Genomic DNA, 24,194 nt, shown 5'->3' on the forward strand with positions numbered 1-24,194 from the left:
GCCTACAAGGCTATTCATCATTGGGTCCCTGCCAGTCTTTCCCCCTTCAGCCCATACTCTTCTCCAGGTCCCCACTCACTGTGCTCCAGCCATTCCAGCCTCCTTGCTCTTCCCCCAACATGCCAACTCCCTTCCCACTGCAGAGCCTTCATGCCTACTGCCTTCCCTTTCCTTCTGGAGTGCTCCTTCTCCCAGCACTCCACATGCCTGGCTTCTTACCTTTACATTTCAGCTCTTCACAGAGGCTTTCCCCTTCCACCCAGCCCAAATGTCACCTCCACAGGCACATCACTTTGGTTTAGTTTCTTCACAGCCCTGACTTTGTGTGTGCATTTTCTGTTCCCCTTAAAGCAAGGACCCCCATCTCTTTCGTTCACACTGTATCCTCAATAGCTGGCACCAATTAGGTGTTCAATATATATCTGTTGAATAATTGAATGAATGAATGAAGTAAAAAATGGCAGTCTTTTTGTTCCAAGGTTTATTAACAGTGACCCATCCTTTTTGGCTCCTCTTTGCCCCAGTTCCCAGCCCTAATCAACCTCCCCACTCTGGGGCTTCACTGTAGTCTCTGAATGTTGAAGGTGGGGTAGGATAAACTTGGAGATCATTCAAATCTGTGCCTTCCAAATCTTTTTTTTGTTACTGCATAAAACCATTCTTTTCAAACCCAAAATCTCTCACAGAACTCCTACATATCAAATACACAAAGCGGAAGTTGCCCTTCTCGAGGGAAACTATGTGGGGCTTACAGCTCTGAGAAACAGTTTGAGATTCACCATTCTCCTTATTTCAGTTACTTCATGGTACAGGTAAGTCAGCGGAGGCCCAGAGAGGCACCATGACCTGCCTCTCTCTGAGCAAGACGCAGCCTTGGGAGCTCTCGGCCCCGTGCTCCTTCCACAGCACCATACTGGATTCTAGAGTCTTATCAACCAGGGCAAAGGATGCTTCCAGCAGTGTCTGCCATGGGGAGAGCTTGGGTCTTTGGTTACCTACCCCTCAGACTGCTGGTCCCAGGGTCATGTGAGGGGCTGGCTGGGGGGTGAACTGGAAGTGCAGGGAGCTTGGGTGGGGAAGCCAGGCGTCTGTGTCGGAAGGCCACTGGGGCTCGGGGGCTGGGGGCTGGAGGGCTGAGAGGGGCTGCCCAGGCCTACGGTGGTCTCTCCTTTCCTCAGGATGAGGCTGCTGAGCTCCTGGAGCAGCTGCTCCTCCAGGGACCCATGTGACTGGGGGCTGCTCTTTGAAGGGGGCCCTGGAGGGGGCTCAGGTGGTTTCTCCTCCCAGCCCAGGGGGCCTGCTTTGGACAGAGGAGATTGATCAAAGGACCTCTGGCTGGCCAGTGGGGTCTCTGGCTTGGCTGTCCGCTCTGGCGTGATGGAGAATGAGGTGGAGGTGTCTTCAGTCAGCTCGGGGAAGGCCCCCACTTCCTCATACACCGGCTCCTCGTACACAGGCTCCTCCAGTTCCTCTTGCTCCTCCACAGACCCCTGGGATGACTTCATCGGCTGGATGGGAATGGGGTAACCAGAGGCAGGCACAGAGTTACCAGATTATTAATCGCTAACATTTATTGAGCTCTTCCTCTTTACCAGATGCTGCAAAATACTCTGCATGTATGATGTCAAAAACGACCCTGTATGATGGTTACACTGCAGGTGAGTGAGCTGAGGTAAAATAGGGGCCAGACACTTGAGACACAGAGGGGTTAAATAAGTTGCCCAAGATCACACAGTTAAGTAAAAGGCGGTGCTGGGGCTTGAACCCAGGTCTGTCTGACTCCAAAATGCATTCACTTAAGCACTTCCCTTCTATTTCTCAGATCCTGTGACCACTTCCCCCTTTCCTCACCACATCCTACCATCCCTTGTTTTCCTCATTCCTTTTGGTCCCAATACACTCTCTCTCTCACACACACACACACACACTCAATGATGGTCTGCATCAGGACAAATACAGAGAGCACACTGGCTCAGGCAGCACAGAGGAACACAGGGTTGACAGGCACACAGCGGGAGCAGGCACAGTACTCACAAAGAACATGGACAGGGTCCTCCGGTTGTGAAGTCGCCGCTGGGCACAGGTGGGGTGGGGAGGCAGGGAGAGAGAGACACAGAGACACAGTGAGGCCTGGCAACAGGAGGCAGGGGTAGAGACTGGGGCACAGAGAAGGCAGAGGGGGCACCAGGTTGGCAGGCACGCCACTCCTTCCTGCAATGTGGCAAGGGCATGAGCAGGGACCCGGAGTGGTTGGGACAGGCTAGGGGGACCTCACCAGGGTCTGATTGGCAGAGAGGAGGGTGGCCCCACTGTCATCCCCACGGATGGGCAGCAAAGGCATGGTGCCAAACTTCTGACGGGCGAGGTCAGAGGAGGAACGGCGTCGTAAGACCACTGGCTGCTGGTCATCGTGCTGGAGAGAGGGTGAGGGGGTGGCACTGGTGGGCATGGGAGGTGCTGAGGGTTAGTGCTGAGCCCACAGACCTACCCCTCAGCTCTCTCCTTCCCCTCACCTGGGCTTTGAGGATGCTGGTGGCCCAGTCCCACATCTCATCCTCGTCTGTGCAGGACAGGTAGCTGGGGGTGATCAGAGGGGAATCAGCAGGAGGGGAAGGGGTCACAACTAGAGGGATGGAAGATAGAAAAAGCGAGGAGGTAGAGGACAGGGAGCCTGACGGGGCCACAGGAGAAGCCAGGCTGGGAGGTACTCACAGGTGCATCTTCTCCAGGATCAGCGTGAAGCCCCACCTGAGAGGCAAAGGAGAACAGTGATGGGTGATCAGAAAGGCCAGAAGGGTGGCAGCAGGAAGGCTCTAGAAGTGTGGACTGGGGAAAAAAACTCACAGGGTGGGAGGCTTGAACTTCTTGCGGATTCCCAGGTAGACCTTGGCACCTTCCAAAGGCCACTCCCGTTCTGGTTTAGAGCTCTGACAACATGAAGGCAGTCAGTGAGGTTGAGAGGTGAGAGAGAAGGATCGTGGTTAAGGAGGTCAAGAAGTCATGGAAGCACTGGGGTTGTGTGAGGTCAAAGGGTCACAGAAGTCAAAGGGCCAGGGAAGCAATGAGATTGATGAGAACATGGGCTGTGGAGTGACAGGGTCAGTGCAGTCAGGGCTCCTCCCACACGGCCACCCAGCATCCCTCCCTGCTCACCCAGGGCCCACCTTCTTCTCCTTGAGCAGCAGCAGGCAGCGGCCACGCAGCAGAAAGAATCTCTCCTGGAAGCGGTTTCCCAGCAAGCGGGGCGGTTCTTCCCGACACCGCAACAGGCCGACCCGTGGGCTCTCACGCCGGATACCTGGGCACAGATGGGCAGGGCTAGGTGGAGGGTCCCTGGAAGAGGCCTGGGAGGTGCTGGGCTGAAGCAGGAGGCTCACCTGTGAAGAGGCAGCCGGCATGGGCCAGGGAGACTTTTCTCAAGAGCAGGGAGGCCGAGCAGGGCTCTGGGAGCTGGCACCATTGTAGGGCCTGCTCTAGGACCCTTTCCTTGGGGTGCAGTGGCCGCTCTAAGGGGCAAGATGAGGGTAGGTATCAACCAGATATCGATCCACAGCCTGGAGCCCCCACCTCCTCACCCACCAGTCACTCATTCATTCATTCGTCCATTCCACCATCCAGCCACAGACATTATTTAGCACTGACTGTGCCAGGTGCTGGGCTGCCCTGGGGATACAGTGGGGAGCATGAAACACACGGCCTGCCTCCACAAAGCCCACAGCCTGGCGAGGGAGCAGAGAATAACAGATAAGCAAATGAGGTAACTAAAGACAAACCATTATTCTGAAAGAAGCAATAAGAAGCTGAGAGAGAGTAACAGGGCAGCTACTGAGATAGGGTGACCAGGCAAAGCCTTTCAGAGGAGGCATTTGAAGATGAGACTCAGAGGCCCTAAGGATTGGGAAGAACAAGCCATGCCGAGATCTGGGGAAGAAGACTTCAGGTGTGACAAAATGCAACACCAAAGGGCCTGAGTTAGGAAAGATGTGCTTGAGGAAGTAAACAGTCAGTGTGGCTCAATCAAAGAGAACACGTTATGTGAGACGAGGTCTGAGAAATAAGCGAGGGCCAAACATTCAGGGTCTTGTGGGCTATAATAAGGGGTTTGAATTTTAAGTTCAATGGGAAGCCATTGGAAGGGTTTAACCATGCGAATAGCATGATGATTTATGCTTGAAATGCTCATTGACTGCTGCGTGGAAAATGGATTGTTGGGGGGCGAGAAGGGAACACTGGCCAGCTATGCCCTTTCCCGGGCTGTACATTTTAGTGGTTAATGCTGGGGAGCAGAAAGATCATGGTGACTTCAACTAGGTTAGTGGTAATGATGGAGATGGAGAGGTGATAGATTCGAAAAGACTCAAGAGGTCTAGTTGGCCAGTGTGTATGAAGATGAAGGAAAGGAAGGAGTCCCAGAGGACTCCCAAGTGTCTGGCCTTGATAACTGGGTGAATGCTGGTGCACTGACTGAGTTAGGGAAACTAGGAAATGGCTTGGGTGTTTTGTTAGGGGAGGGGACTGGGAATTGAGTTTGGTCTTAGACTTTTTTTATTTTGGCTGTGCCATGCGGCTTGTGGGATCTCAGTTCCCCAACCAGGGATCGAACCCGCAGCCCCTCCAGTGGAGGCGTGGAGTCTTAACCACTGGACTGCCAGGGAAGTCCTGGTCTTAGACGTTTTAAATGTGAGATGCCATAAGATGTACAAGTGGATGTGTCAAGTAGCCAGCTGGATATGTGAGTCCGGAGCTCAGAGGAGAGGTCTGGGTCACACATAAACATTTGTGGGCCAGCTTATTAATGGCATTTAGAGCCAAGGGAATGGATGAGCTCATCCAAGGTAAAAATGTAGATAGAGAAAGGAAGAGGGTTGAGGACTGAGCCCTGGGTGCCTCCAGCATTTGGAGTCTGGGCAAAGGAGAAAGAGAAGCCTCCTCTGAGGTGGAAGGGAAACCAAGGTTTTGTGGGGTCCACGAAAGCCAAAAGAGCAGAGAGGACTGAGAAAGAGCAAGTGGACAACTGCATATCTGGTAACACAGAAGTCTTGGTGACTTTCACCCCGCACCACATGTGCACGCGCACACACACGGTCATACTCACCAAGCTCCCCACGCTCTCGAATCTCAAACGTCACCCACAAGTCCATCCCGGCTGCCGTCCCCCGAATCTCCAGTACCTGGTTAGTCAGCTCCTCGGCAGTCAGTGTCGGGGACACCTGGGGTCAGGGCAAGAGCAGAGGACCCGTGCCGGTCAGGCCATTGCCCCTGCCCCCCACCATCCTCTCATCTCCCCTCCTGTCCCCTCAGGACTGACCTTCAGGGTGACACAGTTGTCTGGGAGCTGCTGCTCTATAAAAACCTCCATGATGAGGTCTCCGGCCTGGGACAGCTGAGGGGAGGGGTAAAGAAATCAGGAGGACCCAGACGGTGCAAAGAATCAAGGTCAGAGGACTCCTCAGGTTGCCTCATGAGTGTTTCCCCACCCCACAGACGCCTCCTCCCAACCCTCATTCCAAACATCGCTCAGGTCCTTCAAAGAGAAAAAACTCCAGGCATGGCGGAACTGTGTACAGAGCTTCCCAAGGCAGTGCAGTTGTGCTTGGGAGGACAGGTTTGGAGTCAGACTGTCTGGGTTCCAACTCTGCCACTTGCTACAGTACAACCTTGAATAAGTGACCCTCCAAACCTCAGTTTCTTTGAAAAAATGGGACTACCTACCTCCTGGAGTTGGGTGATGCTAAAGTGAGATTACAGGTGCTTGGAATCTAATTAGTCCTCAGCTGTTTGCTACTGTATTTGTTATTATTCTCACCTCTTTGTCTAACTTAGCTAACCCTTCCTTGGATCTCTTACACATTAAACTGAAGTGCTCCTGCCACCCTTTTGTAAAGAATCCTCATGGTGGAATAAATGGAGCAAATCCTAAACCAAACCCCCTCCCCAAAGCACTCCTCTCCTTGGGTTTCCTGTGTCCCAAAGAGCTGAGGGCCAGTGTCCAGAAGCAGAAGGTCACCTTCCTATCCTGATGTCCCCTCCTGGCCCACTCGGGAATCTAGGGTCAGGACAAGTTACCTGCACATCCTTCCAAGTGGTGATAAGACTGACCTCCAAGTCAATCTGAGCTACCTGGTCAGGGTCGATCTGTGGGAGAGCCAAAAGGGTGTGTGAGTGTGTGTGTGTGTGTGTGTGTGTGTGTGCATTGGCGGGGGGGGGGGGAGTGGGCTGCCGGGAAAGGAGGGAAGCAGGGAGAGATGTGCAAGACTGGAGCACCTGTAGGAGAGGGTTAGAGGCCAGACGAGCTAAGAACCAATGGGGCAAGGATGTTAGGAGCATGGGTACAGGAGATTGGGGCCCAGGGCTCTGGGAGGTGGTTCCTGATGGGGAAGGCCTTCAGAGGGCTAGGCTGGGCCTTTGTTAGGGTAAGCAGGATCCAGAGTCCAGGAAGAGGGACTGTAGTTCAGGGGTTGGGAAAGCTTACATCAAACACAGAGATGTAGCCGTCGATGAGTTCCTGCAGCACCCGCACCTCGTGCTCCCCCCGCCCATCCGTCTGGAACACGCTGGGTGCAAATAGCAGGGCCAGGTTCCGCGTGCACATCTGGTTTAGAGCCGCACACTTTTGCACCCTGCAGAGGGGTGTGAGGGTCATGAGGAATGCAGTGAGCTTCCGCTCACTCGTTCATCGACCCCTCCCTTCATTCAGCAAACGGTTGAGTCTCTACTGTATGCCAGGCCCTGAGCTAAGCACTTGGGATACAGCAGTGAGTTAGACAAAATCCTGGCTCTAAGAGCTCCCGGTCTATGGGAGAGACAGACTTATAAATAGGGCTCAGCAAACTTTTTATGTAAGGGGACAGAGAGTAAATATTTTAGGCTTTCAGGCTATACAGTCTGCTGTGTAGGGTGAAAGGAACCATTGAAAATATATAAATGAATGGGCATGACTTTATATTTTATGTACAAAACTTTATTTACAAAAACAAGTAATGGGCTGGATCTGGCCCATAGGCCATAGTTGTCCAGTCCCTGTGATACAGTGTAATCAGTACAACAGAGCTGAGGCTCACCCTGGAATCATTTAAAATTCTGTCTCTCCAATAGACTGGTAAAGGTAGATGTGCATCTTATTCTTCTTTGTGTCTTCAACATCTAATCTTTGCCTGGCATAGAATAATAAATAAAACAAAATAATACTTATTGCTCACCATTTCTGAATGCTTACTACATACATGCCAGGTGCTGTAGTTAAGAAGTTTACAAGAATCATCTCATTTAAATCTCGTATAACCTATGAGGTGGATACTATTCCTTATACCATCTTCCTGTTACAAATGAGGAAACCTAGGCTCACAGACAGCAAATAACTTCTCTAAAGCCACACGCTAGGGAATTCCCTGGCGGTCCAGTGGTTAGGACTCTGAGCTTTCACCGCCAAGGGCCCGGGTTCAGTCCCTGGTTGGGGAACTAAAATCCCGCAGGCCGCACAGTGTGGCCAAAATAAATAAAAAAATAAAGTCATGCGCTAGAATAGTGGAGCCGGATTAAGGCCTAGGTCTGTCTGACTCCAAAGTCCACGTTGTGAACCTTTATGTTGTGACACCTTCACTTAACAATTATCTGGGGGATGAATATGTGAATGTAAGCCAGGGGGTTGGACAGAGGTGATGAAGGGTCAGGGAGGAAGCCTGCAGGGGGTCTGGCTGTACTGACCGATAGAGATGCCCAATGAGGGTGGCCAGCGTGCGGCGGTTGACCCGTGGCAGGCAGCCAATCACTTCTTTGTATTTCTCCAGGCGCTGGTTCTTCTGGGGCAGCTCTGGGGATGGGATGGGGAAGGGTTGGAGAGGGTCAGGGAAGGAAGAGTAGAGGGACTTTTAGAGAAACAAACCCAGGATGGATGTGTTTCTGCCCCCTTCCCACCTTGCCTTGAGCTGAGTCCCTGGGTGATCTTCCAGTGGGGGAGTATGGGGGAAGGGGGCCGCCCAATCCCACAAGGGAGGCTCAGGGATTCTGGTGGGGTGGGTGGAGTTCCTGGTTGGGTCTTGGTTGTCAGTGAGGAGTTCTTAGGGATCTTGGGAGCACCAACCGGCAGCCTCCCTCCAGCGAGGCAGCAACCGAGCAGAGGTCACAGGGTCATCAAGCTCTCGAAAGAAGCGTTTGAGCGTGTCGGTGACATCCTCCACAAAGTGCTCCCCTGGTCGGAGCTTCACTGACCGGGCATCCCGCCGAAACTCAGCCAGGAGCCGCAGGCTGCGGGCGCGGGCACCCCCTTTCCGGTATACGCCCTCCAGCCGGAGCCCTGAGAACAGCTGCCATCTCAGCTCACCGCTGCCTGAAGACCCGCCACCACCCACCCAGCACCCTGTCCGTCACGCCTCATGGTATGTGGACACTGGAGGTAGGAGGGTCAGAGAGGAAGAAATCGGCCTCTGTGGTCTTGCTTCTCAGGTCCCTGCTCCAGCCCTCATCGTCAGAAGGTCCTTGCCTAACTACACCATCACACAGCAGCCCCCTTCACTCTCTCTCTTTCTCTCTCCCCTCACCACTTTGATCTTTAAATAGCACTCTCTGAAATCACATTACACTCAGGCCTCGTTATTCACAGGTTCTATACTTATGAATTCATCTACTTGCTAAAGTTTATTTGGAACCCCCAAATCAGTACGTGTGGCACTTTGCAGTCACTTGTGAACATGCCCAAGTGGAGAAAATTTTGAGTTGCCTGATGGACATGTTTCTAGCTAAGGCCTCATATGGTAAACAAGTGTCATTTCGTGGTATAGTTAAAGTCACATTTTTTGCATCTTATGCTTCTTTTTTGCGGGGGATTTCACTGTTTAAACTAGCCCCCAAGTGTAGTGCTGAAGTGCTGTCTAGTGTTCGTAAGCACAAGAAGGCTGTGATGTGCCTTGTTGAGAAAATACATGTGTCAGATAAACTTTGTTCAGGCATGAGTTGCTGAGTATTGCTGGCTGTAAGGTCAAAATTAATGAATCAACAATTTATATTAAATAAAGTATCTTTAAAGCAGACTCACAGATACAGAGAACAAACTAGTGGTTACCGGTGAAGAGAAGGAATGGGGGAGGGGCAGTATAGGGGTAGGGGACTAAGAGGTACAAACTATTTGGTATAAAATAAGCTATAAGAATATATTGTACAACACAGGGAAGACAGCAAATATTTTAGAATAACTATAAATGGACTATAAACTTCAAAAATTGTGAATCACTATACTGTACCCTTGTAATTTATCTAATATTATACTTCAATAAAAAAATTTTTTTTAAAGATGAAAGCTTGGAACAATACTCAATATCTTATAATAACTACAATGGAAAAGAATATATATATACATATATATATAAATATACATATGTATATATATAACTGAATCACTTTGCCATATACTTGAAACTAACACATTCAACATTATGAATTAACTATACTTCAATTTAAAAAAAAAGAGGAAAAAAAAAGATGGAAGCTTAAAAAAAAGTGTCTTTAAACAGAAACACACATAAAACAAAGTTACATATTGATCAATTAATGAAAATATGAACAGAACTTCCCAGGAACCCTGTATTTCCACTGGGGCAACAGTTCAGCATTCACTGATCCAGTATTTTCAGTGACTTTATAGAATATAACTACCGTGAATCACGAGAACTGACTATTTGTTTTCTTAATTATTACCCATCTCTCCCACCAGTCTCTAAGCTTCATAGAACCTTCCTCGTTCGTTCACTGCCATATCCCCCGTGTCTGGCACAGGGGAGCAGCTCAATAAACATTTGTTGGACGAAGAGTGGCACTGCAGGAACTGTGGAGGAGCAGGGAAGAACACCCACACTTTCCCCAGGGCTTTTTCACTGGGCCTCTGACGTCAATCCTCTTATGAACATGAGGGAGGCTGGGAAGGGGATAGGGGTCTAGTGAGTGGGGGAAGTCAGTGCACGAGGCTACTGCCAAGGCGTGGAGAATGTCTTTAGCCACGGACTATCCATTGTCCATGTAGTAAGCACAACTACTTGTCGGTGCATGGATATGCCTTTTTCCCCTTGACTGTCCTCCTTAGTTTTCTGTGAATTTTCCTTCTCAAGAGCCCAGCCTTCTAAAGAGGGTTTGCGAGGAAAAAAGACACAACTTAGTCCTTATTTGGGAAAGAAAATAAAACGGAGGCCAAAAACTCACAAAGAATTCTGGGAACCCCTTGCATAGATGATCCTTTATGGCTGGAAAACCTCCCACACAGAATAACTCTGCTCAGAGCCCCAAGGATTTTGCTGCACAGTGTGGCTCCTGCCTTGTAGCTGCCCCCTCTTTGTTCTCCATGGCTCTGCATCTCCAGTCACAACTCAGTGCCACCCTCGTTCCATGCCCACGCCCCAGTAACAGCTGCCTTGGAACACTCCACTACCTGCCAGGTCCTGCGCTAAATGCTTTACATGTGTTATCTCACTATCACAACTACCTTGGAAGATGAGACTGTTAGTAGCCCCATTTTAAAGATGAGGGAACTGAGGCTCACAAAAGCAAAGCAGCTTGCCAAGGGTCATACAGTCGTTGCTGTCAGGCTGCAGTCTCTGGAGGCAAAGCTTTTGAAGGCAAATCACACACACACAGGGCAAACACCTGCCCCCCCGCTGTGCCCATGTTCCCCATCCCCCACTCAGTGTCAGCCAGTACCCACTCACCATGCTGAGTGACAAAACTGATGCAGGCATCCACAATGATGGGGATGTCACCCCGGCTCATCTGCTGCTCCTGCAGCCCTGTGCCTCCCCCGCCGGCTGCCCCGGCAATGGCCGCATTCCATGCTGAGAAGTCTAGCCGGCCCTCTGCCTGCAGATACAGTGTCCTGAGACCCAAGAGACCTGAGTCAGAGCCAGCTCCAGAGGAGTCCTCAGACTAAGAGGCCGAGGAGCACAAGGACCAGACCTCCCAGAGACACCAGCAGGGGGCAACAACACCCAACCCAGACAGGGCCCCTGAACTAGGGAAGTGACTTTGAGGAAGTGGGCAGTGGTCCAGCAGGCCAGGGTGGAGGGTGTGAGCTGTGCTCTAGAAAGGAGGGCCCAGAGTCAAGGGTAGCGGCAAGACTTACCTTCCTGTCTCCACCAGAACCAAATGCTCTTTCTTGTCTGGGGTGTCAGTGGCTGAGACCACACCTGGGAGGAGAATTATTGGACATTATCATCATCATCGTCTTCATCATAGTGACTAATATTTATTAAGTATTTAAGGTATGTAGGTTCCATGCTAGGAGCCTTACAAACAATACTGCAATAAATCCTGTGAGTTACATATTGTTATCCCCGTTTTACAGGTGACACATAAGCTCAGAGAGGTTAAGTAACTTGCCTCAGATTACCTGCTATAAAATAGAATTCAAGTTTGTCTCCAAAACCTCAAAACACTATCCTACACTGTTCCTCTTTTAGGAGGAAATAAGAATTCCCAGCCCCTTCTCCCAGTTCCCAACAAGCAAGCAACTCCAAATAATGATAATAGCAATAACATTTATAACAAATAACATTTATTGAACACCTACAAGATGCCTCCTGCCAGGCTCTGTGATAAGTGTTTTACATGCATTGCCTTATTTGAAACTCATTACAACCCTAATATTGTGCCTGTTGTGAAGATGAGGCAACTAAAGCACAGAGAGGTTAAGTAACTTGTCCAAGGTCACACAGCCAGGAAGTGATGGAGGTGGGGGTCTAAATCTGGGCAATTTGACACCAGAACTTGTGCCTGAATCCACTATTCCTGCTGTCTCCCATAGGGACCCCCAAATAGATGAAGGTCCACTACCCACCCTAACCCCCCATAGCCGCCCTTCATCCCTGCCCCCAGCCCTGCTCACTGATCTCCTGTAGCCGGCGCAGATGAACCATGTCCTCGGGGGCTGGGGGGCCAGGGCCCGATGCTGGGCACAGGAAGAGGTGATCTCCACGAAGAAGTCCGAACCCAGACAGCCAGAGGCCAGGGGCCAGGGCAGTATGGGAAGGGGACCGCAGCCACAGGCGGCCCAGCCGCAGCAGCCCAGGGCCCAGCAGCTGGTGACAGCTCAGTGGGGAGAACCACTGTGAGGCGGGAGGAGGACAAGGGGAGAGAGGAAAATGGGGAAAGAGACAAGGGGTGGGGGAGAGAAGTAAGAGTGAGAGGGATAGGGAAAGGCAGAGAAAGACATGGAGAGAAAGCCAAGGAAACAGAGGAATGAAAGGGATGGTGAGAGAGTGAAGGAAAGACCGGTGAAGGAGACAGGAGATGGATGGAGAAAAACAAGAAAGAAATGCAATTCAATTTGATTTGCTCCAGCCAACCCAGAGAAGACCCCTGTGTGGCAGGCAGCCTTATGCCCTTAATTGGGATGTAGGGAAGACAGAATGGGTAGCTACATGCTGTAACTGAAGAGTCACGAGGCCCCGGGAAGTCCCACCCCCTTGGGGCCGGGCAGAGGCTTCATGGAGAAAGGACTATTCGAGGTGAACCTCAAAGCAGTGCTTCTCAAGCTATTTGCGGTGAAGGAACAGGGAGTTTTAAAAAAATTTTCCAATCTGTCACTAACTAACACTTTCATTAAAAAGCAACAAAACGAATTACTAGAAAAATGAAATGAGAAGAGAAAGACATACAAAATAAGCCCCCAATTTTTAAAATTAGATTGCACACATAAGATCACTCTGTCAAATTGCTATGAAAGACTCTAAATGCTGACTCAAGACCTGTACTTAAGCTGTCATGGGCCATAACAGAGTCCCTGGGCCAGGATGGGTAAACAGACCACACTTAGGGTAGCACTGCCTTAAAGGATGGGCTAGGTTTTTGGAAAGTAGATAATAAGAAGAGACTTGGACCTGGCTGGGAGGGCCATGACAGAGCCCTTAGAGGATATGGAGATAACTTCTTGGTGTGAGGAGTTACAGGCAAACCAGGAGAGTGGGGTCAGAAGCCAAAGCAGGGGAGCATTTCCCACAGAGGAGTGTGAGATGCAGAGACTACCTGGTGAGGCCAGAAGGAGGCCCTTGGACTTTACCAAGGGCAAGTCACCAGCCACCTGCAGGGTAGCAGCTCAGAAGAGTATGGCAGAGTGGGGCAGCCACAAGGGGTTAAGGAGGAACTGCAGGCTGCCAGAGCACACAACTTTCTAAGGAGTTGTCAGGAGGGCGCCAGGATGATGAGTTGAAGGTGGAGCAGGGCTGGGGGAAAAGCTGTTAAAGGATGGGAGCGATTGTCATCACCATTGCCATTACTACTTCAACACCCACAGGTGGAGGGCTTGCTGCGTGCCGGGCGGTGTAGGCCTCGTGTGTCACTTAATCCTCAACACTAGGGGGTGGGGTCTTTTACACCACTCTACTCATATGGAAGAGCTCACACGTGAGAGTTGGAGCACTCAAATCCCAGGATATCTGACTATCGCACCTGAACTTTTAATGCCACAGAGGGGGTGCAGGGTGGAGAGAGAGTGGCTTGCCTGGGAATGGAGAAGGTGGAACAGATGAAGGCAGCTTTGCCTGTGGACTTGGAGATCTGAGTGTTGGGGGAAGGGAGTGGGAGTCAGAGGCAGCCTCTCTGTGGGAAGAGGCCCAGCACAGTGAGGTTTGGCCCATGAGCTTAGGAGACAGAGGCCTGATTTTCGTCCTGTGCTCTGCTGCCTCCTAGCTCTGTGACCTTGACCACGTGACTTCATAACCTCTGAGTTCTTTAGGTGTGAAGTATTAATAATCCTTACCTCTGAGGGTTGTTGTGAAATTTAACTGAGACATTGAGTGGGCAGCGTTTAACACAGGGCCTGGTACAGAATAAGCGCTCAGTCAACCTTAGCTGTTAGTGGAAGGGGTAGGAGTGGCTTTAGGAATAAGAGAGGACAGGATGCGGGCAGGTGGGGACAGGGAAACCATGAGCTGTCAGGGAGCGGGTATCGGCTATCTCACCTTGCCCACGGCGCTGGTCCAGGCCTCCAGACTGTCAGCTCCATCTGTGCCAAAATGCTGGATCCTCCCCCCAGTGAGGATGAGCTCAAAGGAAAAGGGGAACCTGGAGAGAAGATGAGGTCTGGGAGGAGAATGGGGGTGAGTGAGGGGGCTGGCAGGCTCAGGCTCAGGAAGGGAAAAGGGGAGTTCAGGGAACATGGCAGGTGTTACCTGTCGAGGTCACTTGGGTCAGTGGGTGGGGGGTTCACACCCAGACATACGACATCCTGGGGCTGGATGAGGTTGAGGGGTTCAGGGCTGCTTTCTGACACAAACATTTCCAGAGCCGCACCCAGCACGCACCACAGTCGTGGGGGAGCTAAGAAGGAAACTGATGGTCAGCAGGTGGCTGACCTCTGTCCCCACTGTCAGAATTCCCATTTACCAGATATTTATTCTATGCCAAGCCCTCTGCCTGTGTATGATCTCACGTAATCTTCATGGCTCTATGAGGTGGGTTTTATATTCACTCCTGTTTTGCAGAAGGAGGAACTGGGGCTCAGAATTTGAGTAGCTTGCCCAAGTCACATGGGTAGAAAGTAGCAGAGTTGGGATTTGACTCCCACAGTCTGACTTCAAAGCACAGCCTCTCAACCATCACCCAATGCTGCCACCTGCCATGGTCCCTCTCTGACTCCCGGCACCCAGCCCACTCCAAGGCATGTCCCATCCCCGTCCTCTCCTCCCTGTCCCTCTATGGAACACCCGTGCCCATCCTGGTTTCTGCCCACCTCCTCGCATCCCTTGGCTCCCTTCTCACCATCTCGGCCCCTGCGAGGGGGTGGCGGTCCAGCTTTGTTGCTAATGGGACCACAGTACAGGAAGCTGCTGTAAGTGGCAGGCACCACCACCTCATTATACACGCCAGGGGAGGGGTCTGCAAGGGGAAGGAGAAGTGGTCAGGTCAAGCCAGTGTAATGGGAGGGCCTGACCTCCTTGGGAAGGGATTGAATCAAGCAAGACAGTGGGACCCAACTCCACTGGCAGCATGGCCAAGTAGAGCCCAGTGGGGACGTCTCACCACCTAGATTAGAAAAGAGGGTGGCAGGGAGTGACGAGGCTTCTAAGCCAGCCCTTGCCCACTATCTGTCCCCACCAGCCAGTCAACAACAAGTCAGCTCTGGGTGGAGGCCTCAGAGCATGGGCCATCCTGTAAGTGTCTTGGCCCCTTTGGCATGACTACTGGAGACCAGCCTCTATAACATGACCATATCTATGATCAGACTACCCCTGGGGAGGTGGGACCCGGCCTCCTGGTTGATCCCATCAGGGGTAGGCCAGCACTAACACCTCAAACCTCCAGATCCACTCCAGACGGTGGTCATTTCATAACATCAAGAAATAGGACCTGGAGGACCTGGAAGGTTGGGTAACTGCCCAGGCTGGACCACTGTGATGGGCTGGGTGAGAGGTAATTGCCCCTCCCCCTCCCCCCGCCCCCCCCCCCGGAAGAACCACGGCTCAGGTCGGGGCTGAGAGTTCTTGCAGGGAGAGAGAGGAGGCATTTGTGGGGATTACCTGCGGGCAGGAGACCAGGGAAGCTGCCATCGAGGGCTGGGGGGGACCAGGGCTCCTCTCCTTCAAAAGCCTCGACACAGAGCAGCTGGGTCATGTTCTTTAGCAGGTTGGGTCCTGCCACAGCTGCACATAGTGCCTACAGGGAGAAACCCCAAGACGCAACCTGAGAGCCCTGGGCTCAGTCCTCCTGTCACCTAAAACAGCCCACACTGCAAGTTTAGGCATTCAACTCAGAGACTGCTTTCCCCCCTCCCCATCAGCCCCGGCCCTCCCTCCTACCTGGAGAAGCTGGTTATGATCTGGATACTGAGGGTGGGGTTTCCGGAAGAGACCTAGCCGGTACTTCCGGGAGATGAACTCTCCCCGAGGGCCAGGGGTGGTATCTGGATGCAGCCCTTCACCTGGGGGTAGTGCCCCTGCCCAGAAGCGGTTGGCACGATCATTTCCCAGGACAATGAACAACTGTAGGATGACAAGGGGCAGAGGCAAGTGACAGGAACTCAAGAGTCCCCAGACATTCCAATCCTGCCGCAAGCAGGACCCAAGGCCTTTTCTGCATGCTCTCCTTCCATCCCCACCCCCGGCCCCCCACACACACTTTCTTCCTCTTCAGACTCCTCACCTGCACTATCTCATTACTCCAGACACTTGTGTCCAGCTTCAGGCTCTGCACCTTGGAGATCCCAGAACCCAGGGCCCGGTGCTGACCTGTTAGGGTGTGAAGGGCATGTGGCAGGGGCACCCTGAGCCCTCCTGCCCCCAACTCCCTCCTTCTCCCCATTTCAGCTACAGGCTCCAGCCCTCACCTGCGCACTGCTTGCAGATGACCACCCCCAGGTTGACCGCGGCCCAGTCCGGGCGGGAGGCCTCACAGTCCGCACAGTGCCGGTTTGCCCGATTGGACCAGATCTTCTCAGCCACCTCGTAGTCAGACAGGGTCTCGGTTACTGCTTCCTGCAGAGCGGCCGCCCAGCTCTGCCGAGCCCCCCCAGACTCGGCTGTGAAGCTGAGGGGTGGACAGCCAGTCCGTGGGCATGGACACCCCCCCCCCCGACCTGTTCCACCCCCCTGGCCACATGTGTGCCACCACCGGCCACAAGTGGGCCAGCCCAGACCCTCCTGACATCCTTGACCCTGTTCACTGGCCTCCTGTCAGTGCACGCCCACTGAATCCTACTGAGGAGGCCCCAGGTCCTCTGCATCCCTGTGCCTCCATCAGTGTCTCTCCCCGAGCCTTGCCTCCTGCCAGTCTGGGCCCCACCTGAAGCAGCGATGCGGTGTGAGCAGGTCGAAGCTGCGACTCTTGGTCTCCCGGACACTGCAGCCTTGCAGTTCAATGAAGCAGATCCCGATGCCCAGAGAGAAGGCCTGGCAGGGTCGGGGGCAGGCACAGTGAGGCCAGAATGGGCTAGGTGAGGCCCCTCGGCCCCAGCCCGGCCCTCCTCACCTGCTCACTCTTGTACAGGGCCAGCTCTCCGGGGCTCAGCGCAGCAAACACCTTGGCCTTGTGCCCACGCAGCTCCAGCATGCCCGTGCGAAGGGGTCGGGGTGGCTGCGGGGGCCGGGGGTGGCCCAGGAGGCGCTGCTCCTTCAAGCAGGATTGCACCGTGGAGCACCACGTGTCCCGCTGAGCTGGCGGGGGACGGGGAAGCGGGTCAGCCGGCTGTGTGCTCACCTGGCCTCCCCAGCCCTGCCCTGGCCCGGGAGGCCCTGGCCCTCACCCTCGCTCTCTGTGCGGAACACGAACACCCTCTGGCAGGTGATGACCTGGAACTTGTTGTCCTTGCTGCTGCGGGTCATCTCGATGGCTGTCAGAGGGATCACACCCTTGGGGAAGGGGTCCTGGAGGGACAGACCATTGGCCCATGGGGACAGGAACTCAGCCATGTGCGCTGACCCTGGGGGGGCCAGTGCCAACTTTTAATGAGATCAGCACTCATTCCGCAAGCAGTGGGGTACAGCTGCTAACCTAGCTCCTTTAGATGCTGACATCAGTCATGCGGTGCCTGCCTCCCCACCAGGGGGGGATTGGCCTTCCAATCCTGGGCCTCCCTCAGCCCTCCCTCTCCCTCTCCCTTTCCCCAGGCCCCATGTAGCATCTCCCGGACCTACCTTATCACTGCCAAAGTACATCAGACTCCTCCCATTGAACTGCACAAAGCGCCTCTGGAAGACGTAGTTTCTGGGGAAGGCAGGGGCCGAGATCAGTAAGTGGTGGAAGCTGCATCCCAGGGCGTCCGAGGAGCTGGGAGCACTTGGGACCTGACCTCCACCACCACCACGCAGCCTCCCGCGCCCCCCTCCCCTTCCCTTCCCAGCAGCCCCACCCCTGAGGGGAGAGCTTGTCTAGCCAGCCACTGAGCAGGGGCGTGGGGCGGTCTGCCGTGGAGGAGAAGCTGGCATAGGGTGAAATGAGGTCATCGTTGGTCTCCGTGTCCAGGGCGGGCAGTGAGAGGGTGGAATCCCCCGGCAGCTCAAGGCTGGCATAGCCAGCATCCTCTCGTGCCTCCAGATCCTGCCTGCTGAGCCTTGTGGGGCCCAAGACAGAGAGGGACACACATTAGACCCAGTTCCCTGGACAGCCCCACCCTCAGCGCCTAGTGGAATGCCTGGCAGGTACTGGATCTGCTTTTCAAACAGGGGAACAGGGAGGTTGAGAACCAAAAACACTAGCATGGAGCTTCTTCCCTGAGCACACCTGGACTTTGCATTTGAAAAATTTCAGTCCTTCGCCTCTGCCATTAGGATTACTTGGCGGAAAATTTGGGGAAGGGCTGAGTAGATGGCTTTCTGCCACAGTTGCCCATATCTCATCAATTAGCCTGACTGGTTCTTTCTCCAGAAAGTTCTTGCCTTTCTCTCCCGGCACCAAGCTCCCATCAGTTCTCACCGAGGTGAAGGGAACCGCCTAACTGGTCACTTGCTTCCACTCGCACCCTCCCACCAAACATCCGTTCTCCCACTGACGCCAGAGTGCTCTTTTAAGGATGCAAATGAGAGCATTTCACTCACCAGCATGAACCTCTACAATGACTTCCCATTTGCACTTAGGATAAATTGAAATTCCTTACCAGGGGCTGCAACACTTTGTACAGTGAGACCCGTGGCAACTCCCCTGACCTCACCCTGTATCGCCCTCACCTTGCTTACTACAGTCCAGCCACATTCTCTTCCCCAGTTCGGAGCCTTTGCACATGGTGTCCCCTCTGCCTAGAGCACGCTTCCCTGGGCTGCTTCTTCTCATACTTCAAGTGTTCCTTCTCAGAAAGTCCTCTATTATTCTCTATCACTTTCCAGTGGTTCCTTACCTCAGCTGCACAGAATCACTTGGGAAACTTAAAAATACCTGTATGTGAGCCCCACACCAGACACTTAAATTTGAGTCTCTGGGAATGAGGCCCAGGCATCTGTTGTTTAAAAAGTTCCCCAGGATGTAGTGCAGCTGAGGTTGAGAACCTCTACTCTACCCCATTTGTCTCCTACTTCACTGAGAAACTGACACAATCAGACGAGAACCCCCGCAGACTCCCAGCGCCTCATCTGCCCCATTCCACACACACACACTGCCTTCCTCCTGGTACTGTAATAAATAGCCCTGTCTAAAGCCGGTCCGTCCTCTGGGCACTTGATCCTAGTCCCCTCACCTACACAAGGACATCGCTCCAGACTTTCTCCCTTTTCTCTCCCCTACATCAGCTAGTTTTCCCTCTCTACCAGGTCATCCCTATTCACCTATGAACATACGTAGCATTCTATGCTATAAAAACCCCCTTCTTGACTCCACTTCTACTCTCAGTAACCACTCCAACTCTCTGCTCTTCTTTGCAGAAAAATTCCTCAAAAATGTTGTCTTCACATTTCCAACTCCTCTCCTTCTGTTCTCTCTTGAGCCCACTCTGATCAAGCTTTCACCCTCAGCACTTGTCAAGGTCCCGAGTGACCTCCATGTTGCCAGTTCCAGAGGTCAATTCTCAGTCCTCAACTTACCCAACCTCTCAGCAGCATTTAACATAGCTGACCTCTCCCTCCTCCTTGTACATTTTCTTCACTTAGCTCCTGTGGCATCAACTTCTCCTGATTTTCCCTCTGCTTCACTAACCATTTTTTTCAGCCTGTTTTGCTGATTGTTCTTTTTCTCCCAAACCTCTTGATACTGGAGTGTGCTTGGTTCTCTGCTCTATCAACACTCACTCACAGCTACATATACCCATCTAAATGCTGACAACTCACAAATCTGGATCTGCAGCTCGGACCTCTTCCCCGAACTCCAGACTTGTATATCCAATGGCCTATTTGCCACCTCTTCTTGGGTGTATAGTACACACCTCAAATTCAACACATCTAAAACTGAACTCCTAATCTGCCCCCCACCTACCTCTGCTTTATGCCCAGTCTTCCCCATCTCAGACCATGGCAACTCCAGGGACTTTCAGTTGCTCAGAACAGTGCTGTGGAACTAAATCTTTGAAATGTGGTTGCTTCATAGTTACAGCACAGCTCACACCAGACTAGCCACGTTTCATGCGTTCAGCAGCCACGCTGGGTTACTGGCCACCACAACGGACAGTGCAGGCTCAGACCGAAACCCCTGAAGTCATTCCCGACTGCTCTTTTCTCTCACACCTCAATTTACCAGGACGGTTCGCCTTCAAAATACAACCCAAACCAACCACTTCTCACCATCTCCACTCCCATCACGCTAGCCTGAGATGTCTCACCTAGATCACTGCAAGACCCTCCTAACTAGTCTCTCTGCTTCTGCTTTTGCCCCCTACAGACCATTCCCAACACAGCAACCAGAGGGATTCTTAAAATGTAAGTCAAAGCCCTTCCGATGGCTGCCTTCCCATTTCATTTAGAGTAAAAGCAAGTCCCTACAAGGTCCTACCCACCTGGCTCCTTTTACCTCTCTGACGGCAGCGTCTCCCCCAACTCTTCCCACCCTGCCCCACTCTGCCCCAGCCCGGCCGACCCTGTCATCGCTCCTGGATCCCCCTGGGCAACTGGCCTCCTTAAAGCCTCTATTCTGGCCACTCTTCCCGCCTGCAACACTCTTCTCCTAGAAGAGGGCTAACTCCGTCACCTCCTTCAAGGTTTGGCTCGAATGTCATCCTCTTAATAATGGCAACTCTTAATGAAAAACTGCAGTCCACTCCCCACCTCACTCCATCCCAGCCCTCTTAACCCGGTTCGATTTTTTCCATGGCACTTATCACCTTTTAACGTATGGTGTAGCTCATTTATTATATCTGTTGTTAATTAACTATCTCCCCACAAGGGCAGGGATTTCTGATCTATCCCAAGTATCTACAACGATATCCGGCATTCAGTAGGTGCTCAATAAAGATAGTTAAATGAAGGAATGAAAGGCACTTCTCCCTATTTTAAATCATATATCCATTTCTTTGTCTACCTGTTTTATTTCCTGTCTGTCCCCACTGAGTCACAAGCTCCCTAATGGGGGACTGGGTCCGTCATATTCATCCTGTAGCTCAAGAACCCGGCTGGCACACAGTGGACACTCAATGCACATTTGACAAATAACGGGAAACACGGCCACCACCAGCTCAACCGCTCCTCAAGCTGCCCCTCTTCCTGCCATCATCATGCTATGGACCACTCACCTGTGTTCAGCCCTTTCCTGACAGATAACTCTGCCTTCTCTTCTGTCGGGGACCCCTGGAACCCCCACAGGCTGGACACCATAGTACAGGCAACCAGGGTCCATGATGTGCACTGGCGGGAGGAAAATGGGGGAGACAGGGAAGAGGTCAGGTGAGAGTGTCTGAGGTCCTGAAGGGCACTGCCCCTCTTCCCCCAACCCATGATAACCCACCTACCTGTGCCCGTTGCAGGCCTGAGGGCGGGAGTGGGGGCAGTTGTCTGGGAGCTGTCTGGGGCCCTTAGGGGAAAGGTCTAGTGTCATTAAAGGAAAGAGAAGGAAGGACAAGCCCTCATGCCCTGTTCCTCCCTGCCCCCAGCATGGGATCCCCAGGGAGCCAACTCCACTCACATGTCCTGAGCTGTCTGTGCCCCGCCTCTTAAGTCCAAGCCGAAGTAGATGGCATTGGGCATCATCTCCACAGTATTCAAGGCTGAAGGCTGCTCAGAGGAGGACCTCTGAGGGACAGGAGGGGACCTCGGGCTGGGCTCTGGGCTCTTGGATGCTTCTGGTCTCCAGAGAGCTGGACTCAACCCAGGCCTCTGGGTGGTGGTGGAGCCACTGAGCCCACCAAATACCGTCCTGGGCTTAGGCACAGGCTTTGGGGGCTGTGCTTGGGGGGCTGGGCTGGGCGATGGCTCCATGGCGCTTTCCAGTTGGGGATCCGGGGAGCCCTCTGCCGTGCCTGCCTGCAGCAGGCGCAGAATGCGTTTCCGATGCCCTGTGGCGTTGATGCCCAATTTTCTCAGTTCCTCGTGGCCCAGGCCCCGGGCTGCACCCGCTGTAGCCAGGCCATGCCGCCGGAACACGTCTGCATACTGCTCCAGGTGCACCGTGGCCAGCCACACAGCGATGTCCAGGTCCTGAGGGGCAGCCATGGGGGCTCAGGCCATTGCTGGGGGGAGGGGCAGGGTGAAGGGAGGGCTCAGGCTGAGATTCCCCCTCCCTGTCCCAAAGTCTGAGGCCTGCACAGGGGTACCAGACTCCAGTCTTCCTCCAAAGAAGAATGACCAGAGGCCTGTAATCCGGGGGCAGAGCCATCCGAGAACATGCTTTCTCATTGCAGGTGAACCCCTTCATTTGCAGATGAGGAAACTGAGGCCCAGGGAGGGGAAGAGGCTTGCCCAGGGCTCACAGCAAGTTGGCTTATCGATGGCAGTGTTGGTCCCTTAGCTCCTGCCCACCCTGTGTCTGGGTCAAAGCTCTGCCTCTGCATTACTGCACGTTCAACTAAGTTAAGTCTGGGACAAGAGGCCGGAACCCGGCCCCTGCAGGGTGAAGGGGGATGGTGGGGAGGAAGGGCCCATGATGTGCCCTAATCCTGCTGTGGCATAGAGTGGGGATAGGGCAGCTGTGGCACAAGAGGAGAGGGGAGATGCAGATCCCACTCCCACTGGTTTCCAGAGCTGAGGTACAGGCTCGGGCCATCCTAATCCTGGACATTCCCAGTTCCCCCTCCCCTTCCACCTATTGTCTCTGCTCAGACTTCCTTCCTGTCCCTCTGGCTCTGGCTGCCCCCACATCCTGCCTCCCTTGGTCAGGCTGCCCAGAGAGCTCTAAGCAGTACCAACATCTGAGCAGAGGCCACTTGGGGAGTGAGGATGGGGCAGAGAACTGAGTCAGAGAGATGAGGGACCAGGGGTACACCAGGGTCTTCACTCTGAAGCATCTCCTCACATACGTGTGTGCAAACAGGGGCACCCACCCTGCAGGAACTCACAATGTGAAATGACATCCCCCTACCTCTGCTTTCTCCAAGTCTTCCTTCTCTGAGCCTTCCTTTGCCCTGCCCATGCCTTTGGACTCAGGTCTCTGAGGCTCTGTCCCATTCCACCAGCCTGACCCTGACCCTGCTCTATTACCTAGACCTACCTTGGATTCTGTCTCCCTGAGTTTTATCTCTACCCTGTCCCTGTCCCTACCCCACTCCGTCTCCATCTCCATCTCTACCTCTAAATCCATCTTGGTCTCTCTCCTTGTTTTGCTCTCTGTCATTAAGCTTCTCCCTGCCTCCGTCTCCAATTTTAACTAGATCTTCAGTTTCATCTGTGTCTCTGGCCACATGAAACTGGATTTAGGTTTCTGTCTCTGCCTCTGACCTGACGGCTCTCTCCCAGTTTCTCTCCTGCGGGGTCCCGGCCAGGACTCCCTCTCGCCCCAGCATCAGCTCTGGCCTCTCTCTGCCTCTCTGTGGCCGAGCCCCCTCCCCAAGCTAGGGCCGGGGTGCTGCGCCTCCCGCCCTGACTCAGAGTCCAGTTTCCCGGTGACTCAGGCCCGACTCGAGGGCATGGGACTGGGAACTAGGAGGTGCGCGGAGCAGGAGTGCGGGGGGGCGGGCCAGGCCGAGCGGAGCAGCTCCGGCTACGACGAGGGAGGGGGCAAGGAGGGAGGGGGCAGAGGCCGGCAACCGGAGGGAGGGGCGGTCGCGGCGGGGAGGGGGAGAGGGGAGGGCCCCCGGCGCGGAGCGGGCCGGGGATCCCACGAACGCTCTCGAGGAGGTGATGGGGAGGAGTCTGGGAGGCAGGGGCCCGGGAGCGCGGGGGTCCTCACCTCACTAAGCGGCTGCAGTCGGCTCCCAGGTGCCCGACGCGCTGCCGGAGGCTCCGGGTCCTGCCGCGCCGGCCCCGCCTCCCCTCAGCCCTCCCCCGACGGGGCCCAGCCCCGCCCCGCTCGTCGGTTCCCTCGGCGGGGCGCCGGCCACTCCTTGTGCAAGCGGCGGCCTCCAAAAGGTTCGGGCTCCTTACCCAACCGCTGCGCTTATCTCGCAGCCTGGCTAGCTCAGCCCCTTTAGGGGCCAAGAAAGGGGGGGACCGGAACAGGGTTGGAGGCCGAGACAGCCTTAGAGAGCAGGACAAAAAGGCAGAGACCACACGGAGATGGGGACAGGGGTAGAACCAGAGAGAGAAGGAGAGTGCTGCGGGGGACAGCTTTGCATGCCCTCTGCTGTTCCCTCCCCGTCCGGCCGAAAGGGGAGGGAAAAGAATAGGGCCTTAAGTCCCCAGGGCATCTCTCCCACGCCCCGCAGGGTGGCTGGACTC

The 24,194-nt window shown here is 53.7% G+C and overlaps 1 protein-coding gene across 5 annotated transcripts; it reads right to left on the reverse strand.

The window, feature by feature from the left end:
- Positions 1-466: 466 nt before the first annotated feature.
- On the reverse strand, positions 467-23,810 carry ARAP3 (ArfGAP with RhoGAP domain, ankyrin repeat and PH domain 3). 5 transcript variants are annotated; one of them, XM_059917338.1, is made up of 33 exons: positions 23,707-23,809; positions 21,508-22,051; positions 21,335-21,396; positions 21,119-21,230; positions 17,822-18,022; positions 17,607-17,676; positions 17,216-17,336; positions 16,942-17,126; positions 16,756-16,862; positions 16,301-16,500; positions 16,117-16,202; positions 15,774-15,956; positions 15,495-15,630; positions 14,737-14,853; positions 14,148-14,295; positions 13,938-14,058; positions 11,864-12,083; positions 11,102-11,165; positions 10,692-10,855; positions 8,081-8,293; positions 7,705-7,810; positions 6,473-6,620; positions 6,067-6,135; positions 5,309-5,383; positions 5,096-5,210; positions 3,378-3,506; positions 3,165-3,298; positions 2,845-2,927; positions 2,713-2,748; positions 2,514-2,577; positions 2,276-2,413; positions 2,035-2,073; positions 467-1,508 (listed from the first exon to the last, which is right to left on the reverse strand). In XM_059917338.1, exons 2-33 carry the CDS (start codon positions 22,032-22,034, stop codon positions 1,023-1,025), a joined length of 4,659 nt encoding a protein of 1,552 aa, XP_059773321.1. In that variant the 5' UTR covers positions 22,035-22,051; positions 23,707-23,809; the 3' UTR covers positions 467-1,022. The 5 variants fall into 5 exon arrangements, with proteins under 5 accessions (XP_059773321.1, XP_059773322.1, XP_059773324.1 ...); XM_059917339.1 differs by lacking the exons at positions 467-1,508; positions 2,035-2,073 and having other exon boundaries at positions 2,321-2,438; XM_059917341.1 differs by lacking the exons at positions 467-1,508; positions 2,035-2,073; positions 2,276-2,413 and having other exon boundaries at positions 2,513-2,577; positions 3,154-3,298.
- Between the last annotated feature and the right edge of the window lie 384 nt (positions 23,811-24,194).

The sequence above is a fragment of the Balaenoptera ricei genome, chromosome 3, assembly GCF_028023285.1.
Source record: "Balaenoptera ricei isolate mBalRic1 chromosome 3, mBalRic1.hap2, whole genome shotgun sequence".
Lineage (NCBI taxonomy): Eukaryota > Metazoa > Chordata > Mammalia > Artiodactyla > Balaenopteridae > Balaenoptera > Balaenoptera ricei.

What these genes read in the sequence shown, in the direction of transcription:
- ARAP3 (XM_059917338.1), bottom strand. Translation starts at nt 22,034, where the DNA reads ATGGCTGCCCCTCAGGACCTGGACATCGCTGTGTGGCTGGCCACGGTG. An exon ending in GTTCCGCACAGAGAGCGAGG is followed by an intron (nt 17,127 to 17,215) that starts GTGAGGGCCAGG and finishes GTCCCCCGCCAG; the next exon opens with CTCAGCGGGACACGTGGTGC. An exon ending in TCGAGAGCGTGGGGAGCTTG is followed by an intron (nt 3,507 to 5,095) that starts GTGAGTATGACC and finishes CTTGCCCCTTAG; the next exon opens with AGCGGCCACTGCACCCCAAG.